Raw genomic sequence first — 12,674 nt, 5'->3', positions numbered from 1 at the left:
GAACTCCAGAAGTTACAGAACCTACGGTTCGGCGAGCCGGAACGGAAGTACCTGGTAGGAACGAGGAGGAGCCGGAAGTTAAGGCGGGGAGGGGGTGGGGGTGGAGGGAAAAGCAAGCCAGGAGGTGCTGCTGCCGCTTCTAGTAGTTTCCAGGCGCTGCCGGGCGGCTGGGACCGAGCGGTCCTGAGGCTGTGGCTGCGGCTGCTTGGGAGCTGGTAGCGGTGCGATAAGTGAGCTGATGGCCAAGTGGGGTGAGGGAGACCCACGCTGGATCGTGGAGGAGCGGGCGGACGCCACCAACGTCAACAACTGGCACTGGTAAGGGCCATCAAGACAGGCCGCAAGAGCACTGTTACCAGGCTAGGGTTTGGGGTTGCCTGGAACCTTGGCGAGTACATATCTGGGGTCCAAACAGCCCTGCCCTAGGGTTGGGCGTGGGTCCTTCCTGTAGTTGGGGTCCTCTCCATCCCTCGCCACCATCGCGGTGTTTTGGGGCGAGGGGTTCGCCATAGACCGCTGAGTCCCAAAGGAGGAATTTCAGAGCGAATAGAACAGAGCGCCCTAATTGCCGCATCCAGGCTGAGCCCGGAGATACTTCCTACACGTGGCCGCGGCGTCCTTGAGATCTAAACCCTTACCGATTGTGTTGGAAGACTGCCGGGGAGGTCTCGAGCCCCAGGCGCGGTAGTTACTGTTTTGTGGGTTGCCGTGAAAGTAAAAGTCATAGGGGACTGTGCCTCAGTCCATCGGGAGAAGCCTTGGAACGTGAGCTGCAGGGCGCTTGGAGCTTCGGGATGCTGAACGCGATGCAGCCTCTCACCCGGAACTGTTAAGTTCTGTTGTAACTCCAGGTTGCCGAGCAGTCACGATTTTACAGCCTAGGTGTTCTTAGAAGCCTTCTTTATGAAATCTCCTAGAAGCAAGGTTACTCAGAGCGCTACTGAACTTTACTAACTGTATTTTTTTTTTTGTTTTACTCAATTGCTGCTTCGTTTGCTTACATCGCTTTAATAGAGGGGTAAAGAATTGATTTTTGCTCTCTTTTTTTCTGACCCTGTCTTAAGACTCTTAACAGTACTTGACCCGATTTTTCTTGTGGACTTTGTGGCACAGTCTAGAGGGCATAGAATGTGTAGGGCATTTAAAGCAGTCTGAGTAAGACGGGCGCGAAAACAGTGCTAATGAGACTAGCATTATTGGTTTTTATTTACTGGGGCTCTTAGCGACATGCTTGCTGTCTTTTGCTCTCCTGGCTTCAGCAGTATGGGCACAGCTTTCCTCTTGGCCAGAAGGGGGCGCCATGTTAACAATCAAGGCTCATCCTCCTGAGACGGGAAGAACCGACTTAACTCTGGTTTGTACAGCACCTGCCTTTGTCGACGGCTCACCACCCCCTGGCTTCCCCAGATGGCCTGTTTGTGAACATGCTGGGGTAGAATTTAGGGGGTTTGATGTTGTTGTTGTTTTCTGCTTCCTTTAACCTTGCACGCCTTGCTGCCTGGAAAGTCTTCCCTCCCCTTGCCTGCTAGCCCATAGCTCTGCTTCTGTTTTGCAGGACGGAAAGGGATGCTTCAAATTGGTCCACAGAAAAGCTGAAAACTTTGTTCCTGGCGGTTCGAGTAGAAAATGAGGAGGGCAAGTGTGAGGTGACGGAAGTGAACAGGCTTGATGGAGAGGCGTCTATTAACAACCGGAAAGGCAAATTGATCTTCTTCTACGAGTGGACCATCAAACTCAACTGGACAGGTAAGGACCAGCCAGGCTGTCGGAGGCCAGAGAAGCTCCGTCTCCACTGCTCTTATGCTTGCTGAAAACAGAAAACAGTGCTGTTTTGGAGGAAAGCCTGGTGGAGTGTGCTACATCTTTGGGCCTGTTCTGCCTTAGGATTCATAAGGTGATAGACGCTCAGGCTAGTTTATTTTATGTTTGTCTTATGAATGATTTAAAGAGAGAGGGTTTTTTTTTTTCATTTGTTTTCTTTTAGCTGCGGCCACTTTCTGACTCCAGTGCGAATCTTGACGTGCTAGACCACTGTATTAGTGTAGCTGATAAGTAAATGTTATTTGGTGCTGTTTTACCCTCTTCTGATTTCATGTCCTTTCTATGATATCCTTAAGAAAAAAAATGGAGCTGTATGAAATATTTTCCAAGTGAATAGTAAAGAGGGTGAAAGTAGATCTGTCAGTGATTTTTTTGTTGTTGTTGTTGTTTTTACAAAACATATCTAAAGTAGTACAGTCCAAAGTAGTGCATTCCAATCACAGGGAGGGCACATTTTTCATGGAACAAGAAAGTGTAAAGTTAAAGGAAGAGAAAAGAACAATAACGACTAGAAACCATCTAATTGTACCCCAGCATGTCCACATACAGCCCATCTGAGGAAGCCAGGGGTTGGTGAGCCGTCAACAGAGGCAGGTGTTGTACAAGCCAGTGTTAAGTCGGTCCTTCAAGTCTCAGGAGGATGAGCCCTGATTGTTAACATGGCGCCCCCAACTGGCCAAGAGGAAAGCTGTGACCATCTTGTCCAGTCTCCTTTTTATATAACATACTGATAAATTGAGGCCTAGAGATGTAGAATAAGTTTTGTCATAGTTAATGTGTGCTCCTAAAAATTAGTACACGTCAGTAAGAAGCCCCAAAGTTTATAGAGAGGATGGAATTAGGGGTTCAGTACCTGATGGATGGTGGTGGTGCTCACCTTTAATCCCAGCACTCTAGAGGCAGAGGCAGTGGATCTCCACAGAGCGAGTCCCAGGACACCCAGAACTGCACAGAAAAACCCTGTGAGGGGGAAGAGGGGTGCGGTGATCCATGCCTGTAGTCCCTCCGATGGGGAAGCTCAGGGAGAAAAATGGCTGTGAATTCTAGAGGGCAATAAATACACCATTCAAAAAAAGTCATCGGTGACATGTTTTTAAGATAAAGAAATTAGGGTGGAGAGTTAGGAGTTTGGTTCCCAGAACTCACGTCATGCCATTCACAGCCACCTATGACTCCATCTTCAGAGGGATCTGATGCCTCTGGCCTCTGAGGGTGCTTGCATCAGGTGTGCGAGCGCGCGCGCACACACACACACACACACACACACACACACACAATTAAAATATGGAAACTAAGAATTGATACCAGAATTTTATGTGTAATGAGTATAAAATAGATGCATGCTGGAATCAGGGTGGTGTTTTCTTTGAGAGTTCCTCCTGTTCGTGGGCATCACAGGAATGGATGGCAGCTTGAGGGCTCTTGGGAGGTCGTGGAAGGGAGGTCTTCTGAGACAGAAGGATCATTCCACCAATGACGCATTTCCTGACAGATGTTTTAAGATAAGAGCTTTTTTTCTGTAAGTCTCCACCTGTGTGTAGTTGTCTCTATCCACTTCTTGTTTCTCCATGATGATCTCACTTAGAAGCAAATATGAAATGGCTGTAATCAGTCACGTTGATAAATAAATGCTTATTTTCAGAGCAGGTGTTCTGACAGAACTGAGCTAGTGGCTGCCCAGATAGGCTGGGAGAGCTGGGTTGCTGCTCTGTTTGTGTAGCTCCCAGTACCATGCTGTGGTAACTCATTATTTCTCTCCAATAATGGGGTGAGAAAAGACATTGGGGTGTCGTTGATTGCTTCTGACATGTGGCATTCATTGAGAATAGAGGGGCGCCTTAGAATGGGGGCTTAAAAGAAGCCTAAGTGGACAGTGTTCTGGCAGGACCTCCCCTGCAAAGGAGGAGGCTGCTATGGAATCATTGCTTTCCACAGGTACCTCGAAGTCAGGAGTGCAATACAAAGGGCATGTGGAAATCCCCAACTTGTCTGATGAAAACAGCGTGGATGAAGTGGAGGTTTGTGTTTCCTAACTCCTTGTCTGAGTCCTCCCTGTCTGTAGTCTCATGAGAAAAGCGGTCCGTCCCTCACTGTTAGTAGTCCAGGCTGAGTCCCATCTGCAGACGAGGGTCTAACTGTGATGCCTTTGGAAACTCCGGAGAAACTTGTACCTAGTCAGTATCTCTGCTAGAAATGGGTTCTAACATTCGCCTTCTTTGCCCTGGAGAGAGGAGTTGAGAAGGAATATTGTTAGGGATTGTACAGATGTGGCCGCTCTCCGCCTTTCCTTTGGAAATGTCCGCAGTTCCGAGATTGGTCAGTCCTCACGTTCATGATAGTGTCCCTCAAGTCATTCATTGCCTCCCTTTGCTCTCTCCCTCAGATTAGTGTGAGCCTTGCCAAAGACGAGCCTGACACAAATCTCGTGGCCTTAATGAAGGAAGAAGGGGTGAAACTTCTAAGAGAAGCAGTGGGGATTTACATCAGCACCCTCAAAACAGGTATCTCCTTTAGAAATCTGTCTGAGGCTTCTCTTCCACTGCCAGACCTGACTGAGTACCTGGACTGTCCTCCCCCAGATAGATGATGGAGGGGCGGTATTTTAAAGTTGATCTAAAAGCTCCGAGGTAGCGGAAGATCGTGAGCTGTGTTGTCTTAGTTTTGGCTGTTAAGCTCCTGTGTGGCTGACCTAAGTGAGATGTGCTGGGAGTCTGAAAGGTGGTCCCCAAGGCAGTGTCAAATATCGCAGTGATCTCTTAGAGCCGCTGAAGTGATAGTTCTGTTAGAGTAATATTAGAATGTATAGTTAGGTTAAATATACTAGCAAAACTTCACCTTGAACCTTAACTTTTTAATGTGGCCACTGGAAAATTTAAATTACATTTAAGTCTCACACATTTCCATCAAACAGCTCCGATCTCAAGACTTTTAGAATAATGCTGGACTGTTGCTGGTCCTCCTCCTCCAGGAAGTTGGCAAAGGGGTTAGCCCAGATGTCCTGGGGACTCTGTCGCTGCCACATCTTCTGATCTTAGTATTGGCATTTATATCATGACCAGCCTTGAATTTGATCATTTTTAGTGAGAATGAAGGCTCCAGTGTGTGACTAGTGAGTCTCTTGTATAAAAGAAAGAAACTGAAAACGTTATAATGTTTCCGTTTTCATCAGGGGTTTAAGCTTTTTAAGGTAATGCTGCTGTATTTTGTGCACTTAGATAATCTGTCAGGCATAAACTAAGAGTAGAGATAAGAGAATACAGGCTTTTTCGTAACTCTGGTTATGACAGCTGTGTTTGTCTCAAGTCCTAAGAAATGAATATGATTTTGTCTTTGCAGAGTTCACTCAGGGCATGATCTTGCCCACAGTGAACGGAGAGTCGGTAGACTCAGTGGGTCAGCCAGCTCCAAAAGCTGAGGTGTGCAAGGTAAGCAGCGTTCCCAGGTGATGGTGTAAGTCTGCAGCGGGAGATGAGTGGCCACCTCAGCTTTCCTGTGTCCCTGACTCCAAAGCCAGAGTACCCTGTGTGTGTGCTTTTTCTTTTCTTTTTTTAAAAGAGAGACTGTACTATGCCGTTTTCCATCGGTTTATGACCTGGTACACTTTCATTCTACATGTTTATTTCTATTTCTGTACGTGTCTGTGTTCCCCAAGTGCCCTTGGCCTCCAGAAAGGGGTGTCAAATCTCCTTACACTGCAGGCAGTTGTGAGCCACCTAGTGTGCGTGCTGGGAATGGAGGCTAAGGCCTTTCCAATATCACAGGTGCTCTTAACCAGTCACCTATCCTCTTGTTTATTGCTGATAGTGGACCCTAGAGCAGAGAGAAGCCATCAGGGATGTGGAAGTGTGACATTTGATTGCACCTAGGACCAGTCAGCTGCTCTTAGTAACATTTCTAACTGGGGAGTTGGCATTTTGTACTTTGTTTTTGTTGTTGTTTTGTTTTTTGAGGCAGGATTTCTCTGTAGCTTTGGAGCTTGTCCTGGAACTCACTCTATAGACCAGACTGAACTCAAACTCACAGAGATCCACCTGCCTCTGCCTTCTGAGTACTGGGATTAAAGGCGTGCACTACCACCACCCGGCCATTTCATAGTTTGTTAAGGATCTCATGTAGGGTTAAACTGCTAACTTTATGCATCAGGAAACTGATTCATCGCATTCTGCTTGTGGAGCAAGTACATGTTTTATCTAGAGCTAGATCCTGTGGTTCTGACTCAGCTCTTGGTTTAGAATCCTGCATCCTTTGTCAACAAACACAGTGAAGAACTCGCCAGAAAGAGCTGCATCCAGCTTGCTTGCTTTTTCTCCTTTCCCCTCATTTCCCTTTTTATTTCTCTTCCTTTCTTTTCTGTCTTTGTCTTTCTGTTCTTTCTTTTTCTTCCTTTCCTTTCTTATACAAGGGGCGAATCTAGGGCCTTGTGTATATGGAGCATCTCCTCTACTGATGAGCTATGCCCTCAGCTTGCCTGTCCAGTTATCTCAGTGTGGTTCTGTCTGAGAGTTACGAGTTACACTTGAGCTCTGAAATGCCTAACTTTGACTTGTCCTTTGTCTGGTGGCTTTTGTGATAAGTACAAGAGGACTTGTTCTTCCTAGGGGCTAGAGAGATGGCTGAGCAATTAAGAGCATTCCCTGCTCTCAGGGAAACCAGTGACCTCTGCAGGTACCACCTGTGGCATACATTCACACACACGCATACTTCTTTTCAGGTCACAGAGTGGAAGTCTTCACTAAGGATGTTTCTGGAAGAATTTTCCTGTGACTAAAGCATATATGTGCACATTAAATTCCCTTTAATCACTTTGAATAATTAGCTTTGGAGATGCAGGCTTCTATGAGAGTGAATGAGTTGTCCCTGCAGCTGTGTTGGATTGAGATGTCACCAGCTCTAAAGTGACCCCTTTCACTCCTTTCATAGGCTAAGTCTGCTCCTTCAAAAAGCCAGGCCAAGCCTGTTGGTGTCAAAATCCCCACTTGTAAGATCTCCCTTAAAGAGACCTTCCTGACCTCACCAGAGGAGCTCTATAGAGTGTTTACCACCCAGGAGGTGAGTGAGTGTCCATCCTCCCGGGGCCTCCGCCTGCAGGGCTCTGCTGACAAGTGGAATGGCAAGGCCTCTTGACAGCAGCAGGGCAAAGGGCGCATTCACACTTAGAGTTTTTCTGTTCGTGCTAGTCGGGGTCTGTTAGTGTTGGAGGGGGGGTTGTAGCCCAGTGACAGCACTTGTGTACAAGGCCCACGTTGACGCTCTAGCCCTGGAAGGAGCATAAGGAAAGGGAAAGTATGGCCTTAAGTAATAGCATCTTGGTCTCAGAATTTTCCTGAGGTCCAAGCCTACTCCATAGAGGACCAGAGCAGAGGGAAACCAAAGCAGAGTCAAATCTCCAGGGAAGTGTGAGGAGTTGGTGTGTGCCGTATCCCATTGAGAGCCGTGCATCTTCCCCCAATTCCTGCTTCCCCGCAGCTGGTGCAGGCCTTTACCCATGCTCCTGCAGCCTTAGAAGCAGACAAAGGTGGGAAGTTCCACATGGTTGATGGCAACGTCACCGGAGAGTTTACTGATCTGGTGAGTAATCCCTGCCTCTTCCCAGCTTGTCACCGCCATTCAGTTAGATTAGTGTGGTTCTCAGTTTTATGGGTAAAACTGATCTGTGATACTTTTCAAACAGTGCTGGAATTTGAGTTTTCTTGTGAGTAACACAGTCACACACAGAGAGGCAGGTGGCTTGCCTAGTTGGGTGGCCGGGTGCACTGCCTCACTAGACTGAGCTCCTTGGTTATTTCAGGTCCCTGAGAAACACATTGCTATGAAGTGGCGGTTTAAGTCATGGCCAGAAGGTAAGTAATGCTCGCTGCCCTCATCCCCAAACACTGCTTTCTCCTGGTTTAAACCTGTCCAGGAACTCTGGATCTGAAACCCCCTTCCCATAGGGCACTTTGCGACCATCACCTTGACCTTCATTGACAAGAACGGAGAGACAGAGCTGTGCATGGAAGGCCGAGGCATCCCTGCTCCTGAGGAAGAGCGGACGCGGCAAGGCTGGCAGCGGTACTACTTTGAGGGCATCAAACAGACCTTTGGCTATGGCGCTCGCTTGTTTTAGGGCCAGCAGCAGGGTTCCAGCCTGTTTGACACTTCAGTCCAGCCCGCTCGTGATGGGCTTGTGATCACAGGATTGCACCATCCCAGCTGCTAACTTGGGGCTGGGGCCCCCCTTCCACATACACCTTGGGTTTGTGCATGTTTTCTGCTGGGTGGGATCCAAGGGTGATTTCTCTTTTATGTGTACATACGCTAAATAAACAGAATTTTAAAAGCATACATTTCTTACAGTTGGTGTTTACTGGGAGCCTGGTGTTGAATTCCTTGAAGGTTTTGAATTTGAACAAATACAAGTGGTTTGAAGCCTCCATTCTGTCTGCAAAGAGAGCTGGGCTCTGTAGTATACTCCTGTAATCCCAGTACTCAGGATGTGAAGCAGGATTACGAGTTTAAGGTTATCCATGGCTAGCCTGGGCTATATGAGACCCTATCTCGAAAAAGTTGTGGGGCTGCAGAAATGGCTCAGTGTTTAAGAATGCTGGCTATTCTTGCAGAGAACCTGGGTTCAATTCCCAGCACCCACATGGCAGGGAGTGGGTACCAAGAAGGTGGAGACGGGTCTTGGGCTCTGATCCCTCTCCTAGGAGATTGCCACAGGTGCAGGTTGTGTATAGAGATGAAGGTGACCAGTGGTGGCTTTATAGCGAGCTACTGTGTCCAAGACATAACAGTATGCTTTCATTGTCTACCTTCCGTAGAGCCCTGTGAGGGCCCTGTCACTCACTTCATAAGAGTTAATCTTTGGATTTTTTTTTCCTTTTTGTTTTAGTATTGAGGCAGGATATTGCTGTATATCACAGGTTGGCCTTGAACTAGAGGCATACTGCCACAAGATCTTTTTAATGTATGTTAGCATATACTTGCCTCTGGTTTAGTTTAAGAATCCAAATCCAAGCTGGGCAGTGATGGCGTAGGCCTTTAATTCCAGCACTTGAGAGGCAGAGACAGGCAGATATCTGAGTTCGAGACCAGCCTGGTCTACAAGAGCTAGTTCCAGGACAGGCTCCAAAGCTACAAAGAAACCCTGTCTCAAAAAAACAAAGTCCAAATCCAACAGCCAGTACTGAACATGGCTGGGATTTGTAATGCAGACTACAGCCCAGAGCTAATGCTAACCTTGTGTCTGCTGTCTTGCTGTGTTCTTCCCCAGAGAATTCCGCTGTATCCAGGATGTTAAATACCCCTCCTCGAGTAGAAAGTCCCAGGCCTCTTAGTATTTCACCCCAAAAAGAGGAAGATACCTGTGTCCTTTTGGGAGTATAGGTGTACTGAGCTCCAGGCCAAGTGCTGGGAGTCCTTTCTAGTGGGGTCCACGTGAACTGAGCAGGCAGTCCCTGCTAGGCAAGCCTACCCCAGCTTACCCACAGTCCAGCGTGACTCAGCGTGAATCCAGCATGAATCCGTGCTCTAAGTCAGTGCTGGGATTAAAGGCATGCACCACCACTGACTGGCTTTAGGTCCATTTTTATAGACAAGGACATTTGCCATGTTGACTAGGAAAAGTCCATGGTTTTATTTTTGACTGTGGAAATCTTGGGATCAGAAGGCTGTTTCCTGTGACAGTGGCTGACTGGGGCTATGTCACCCGACAGGCACACTGGTGTCATCAACGCTTCACATCTTTCTCTACTGAGAGACAGAGGTGGCAGGCCTGCAAACTAATCCTGTATGACTCGGCAAAATCTTACAGCTAAGATCAGATCATCCTGATTTTCGCAGATAAGAGTTAGACTACGATTGCCCGCTTTTGTTACTCCATCCACCTGCAAGGGGCGCAGAAGACAATAGACAGAGACCTTGGACCCCACCTTAAGTCAGTGAGTCCATTTTGTTTTGTTTTGTTCGTTTTTTGAGACAGGGTTTCTCTGAAACAGTACAGTCCTGGCTGTCCTAGAACTCATTACACTCTAGACCAGGCTGGTCCTCTGCCTTCCAAGAACTGGGATTAAAGGTGTGCGCCACCTCCTCCTGAAGTGAGCCCTTTCTAATATAACAAAAAGCTGGAGCCCCGCCACCTGCCACCTCTGTCTCTCAGTAGAGAAAGATGTGAAGCGTTGATGACACCAGTGTGCCTGTCGGGTGACATAGCCCCAGTCAGCCACTGTCACAGGAAACAGCCTTCTGATCCCAAGATTTCCACAGTCAAAAATAAAACCATGGACTTTTCCTAGTCAACATGGCAAATGTCCTTGTCTATAAAAATGGACCTAAAGCCAGTCAGTGGTGGCGCATGCCTTTAATCCCAGCACTCAGGAGGCAGAGGCAGGCGGATCTCTGAGTTCGAGGCCAGCCTGGTCTACAAGAGCTAGTTCCAGGACAGGCTCCAAAGCTACAGAGAAACCCTGTCTCGAAAAAAAAAAAGAAAGAAAAGCGGGGGGCTAAAACAAGTACCTTGTGAGACCACACAAGGCATGAGGTGGGGTGTGATGGTGTGTACTTACAATTGCAGCTCTCAGGAGGCAGAGGCAGAAGGATCAACCATTACAAGCCCTGGCCACGCTGGTCTCAGGTCTGTGTAGAGAGTAAGTACCTAAGGTTAACCTGAGCTAGCTACAGAAGGGACCCTGTCTTTAAAAACTAACTAAACAAGGATGCACTTGGCAACACCAATGTCTGCTGACTTCTGGACTCACGCTCAACCTCGGATACTTTCCCTTAAATCAAAATTAATACTATGGGCCAGTTGGTGGTGGCACACACCTTCAATCCCAGCACACAGAAGGCAGAGGCAGAACTCTTTGTAAGGCCAGCCTGGTCTACAGAGGGAGTTCCAGGACAGCCAGAGCTACACAAACCCTGTCTCAAAACAAACAAAACTGATACTATGACATACTGGTTTAGTTCAAATTGCAGTCCCCAGAACAATGGCTTTCCATACCTAAGGGTCACCTGGGGGTACCCGTTCAATACAGAATCTCAGACTTCAACTTTATAGAGATTCTTTTGACTTCTTAAGTGTAGATAATGTGGCCCACACATTTATGCTTTCATGTCTTAAATAAATCTAGGGTTAGGGTGACATTTTTAGAAGCATTCCAAACATGAAAATCTACCTGTAGTAGAGGAAGCGAGAAGCACGTCCGGTCTTCGGCAAGCTTTGAAGCAGCCTACTTCCGTGCTGCTGGCGTTTTCCAACTTCATCTGCCTTGCCCAGCCTCGGGGCCTGCGTGAAGCAAACCACAGAGAGAAGCGAGAACAAAAGTAGCTCCGTGGCTGGGGCTACTCAGTAGAGGTATTCACGGAGTTGGTGGTCTTGCTGGGCGCACAGCTGGCTGAGGCAGAAAGGTGTGTGACTTGAGGCTGAGCCGGCCAGGAAGGGCCTTCTCTGATTTCAAGGCCTCCTGGAACTGACCCTAGCCTCTCCTAAACTGTCCTTTGAGAGGTTCAGTGACTCTATCGCCATTGGTGCTTTTTTCCCTGCACAGGTGTTCCCTAAGCCTGTAGCCACCTGCACAGGGTCTCTTTCTCCTCTGCAGAGCTTAAATAAACACTTAATTCATAGCGGACGGGTTACTCCCCCTGCAAGCCTCCCAACAACCTCTCTTTCCTTTCTTTGGGACTTAGCGTGGCAGCCATTTAGCGTGGCATTCAGAGTCCCATAGACAACCACCCGAGAACTGATTAAATGTTGATGATGTGTTAAGTGCCGAGATAAAAATTCTACTAGAAAACGGAATTGACTGTGCCTGTGGAGAGACGCTGGGATGTTTCTACTTTGTTTTTTAAAGTGTCCGCTAAAACCTAATTAAAATGAGCAGAAGGTGGCCGATGTGCCTGCGGCCCCAGCTACGCACAGGCTGGAAGAGGAGGACCACTTGAGCTCAGGAGCTGAAGGCCGGCCTGGGCAAGCCAGGAAGACCCAAGTCTGAGACAAACAAATGGTCATGAGCCTTGTGTGTTTGCTACTGGGGTTTGAATCCAGGGTTTCATGCACGCTAGGCAGGTGCCCTACCACTAAGCTACATCCCCAGGATCTATTGTTTTGGTTTTTATTTTTTGGGGGGGACTGAGTCTCTATATATAACCCAAGCTACCCTCCCGGCCACCCATATTTTCAGCTGCTCTGCCAACCCCCCACCCCCAGCCTGCTCCCAGCATTTCTAGACCTGTTAGCCACACTTTGCTGCAGAAGGACCTTGGGCAGAGTGGAGAAAGGCCCTCTCAGCACAGGCACACCTGCCCGCCAGTCCTTTCGTGCTCTTAGATGACCAACAGCAGTCTACCTTCTCCAGGGTGGACTTGCCCTTGGTCCCCAAGGGGAGAATTTTATCAGAACACGAGGAGTTACTATCTCTACCTCCTGGATCTATTCAAGCTGGCAGACAGTTGATAAGTTACTCTGATGTATATACAGACAGGGATATAGTCTAAAATTCATAACCCAGAGCCAGGCGGTGGTGGCACATGCCTTTAATTCCAGCACTCGGGAGGCAGAGACAGGCAAATCTCTGTGAGTTCAAGACCAGCCTGGTCTACAAAGTGAGTTCCCAGGACAGAGAAATCCTTTCTCAACTCCTCCCCCCCCAAAAAAGTTAAAAAATTAAAATAAAATTTATAACCCAGCCTGGTGGTGACAAACACCTTTAATCCCAGCACTCAAGAGGCAGAGCCAAGCAGATCTCTGTGAGTTCAAGGCCAGCCTAGTCTACAGCATGAGTTCCAGAACAGCCAGGGCTACACAGAGAAACCCTGTCTCAAAAAACCAAAAAGCAAACAAATCAACCTACCAAACAAACAAACAACAACAA

General features: G+C 47.8%; 1 protein-coding gene across 1 annotated transcript; it reads left to right on the top strand.

The window, feature by feature from the left end:
- Window positions 1–88: 88 nt before the first annotated feature.
- Window positions 89–8,143, top strand: Ahsa1 (activator of HSP90 ATPase activity 1). The gene is made up of 9 exons (XM_038337978.2): window positions 89–318; window positions 1,556–1,746; window positions 3,757–3,839; window positions 4,205–4,322; window positions 5,158–5,246; window positions 6,742–6,870; window positions 7,288–7,389; window positions 7,610–7,661; window positions 7,755–8,143. The coding sequence occupies exons 1-9, from the start codon at window positions 239–241 to the stop codon at window positions 7,925–7,927; spliced, it is 1,017 nt and encodes a 338-aa protein (XP_038193906.1). The 5' UTR covers window positions 89–238; the 3' UTR covers window positions 7,928–8,143.
- Window positions 8,144–12,674: the final 4,531 nt, after the last annotated feature.

The sequence above is a fragment of the Arvicola amphibius genome, chromosome 7, assembly GCF_903992535.2.
Source record: "Arvicola amphibius chromosome 7, mArvAmp1.2, whole genome shotgun sequence".
In the NCBI taxonomy this organism is placed as follows: Eukaryota; Metazoa; Chordata; class Mammalia; order Rodentia; family Cricetidae; genus Arvicola; species Arvicola amphibius.
This window is presented reverse-complemented; position numbering and strand designations above follow the sequence as displayed.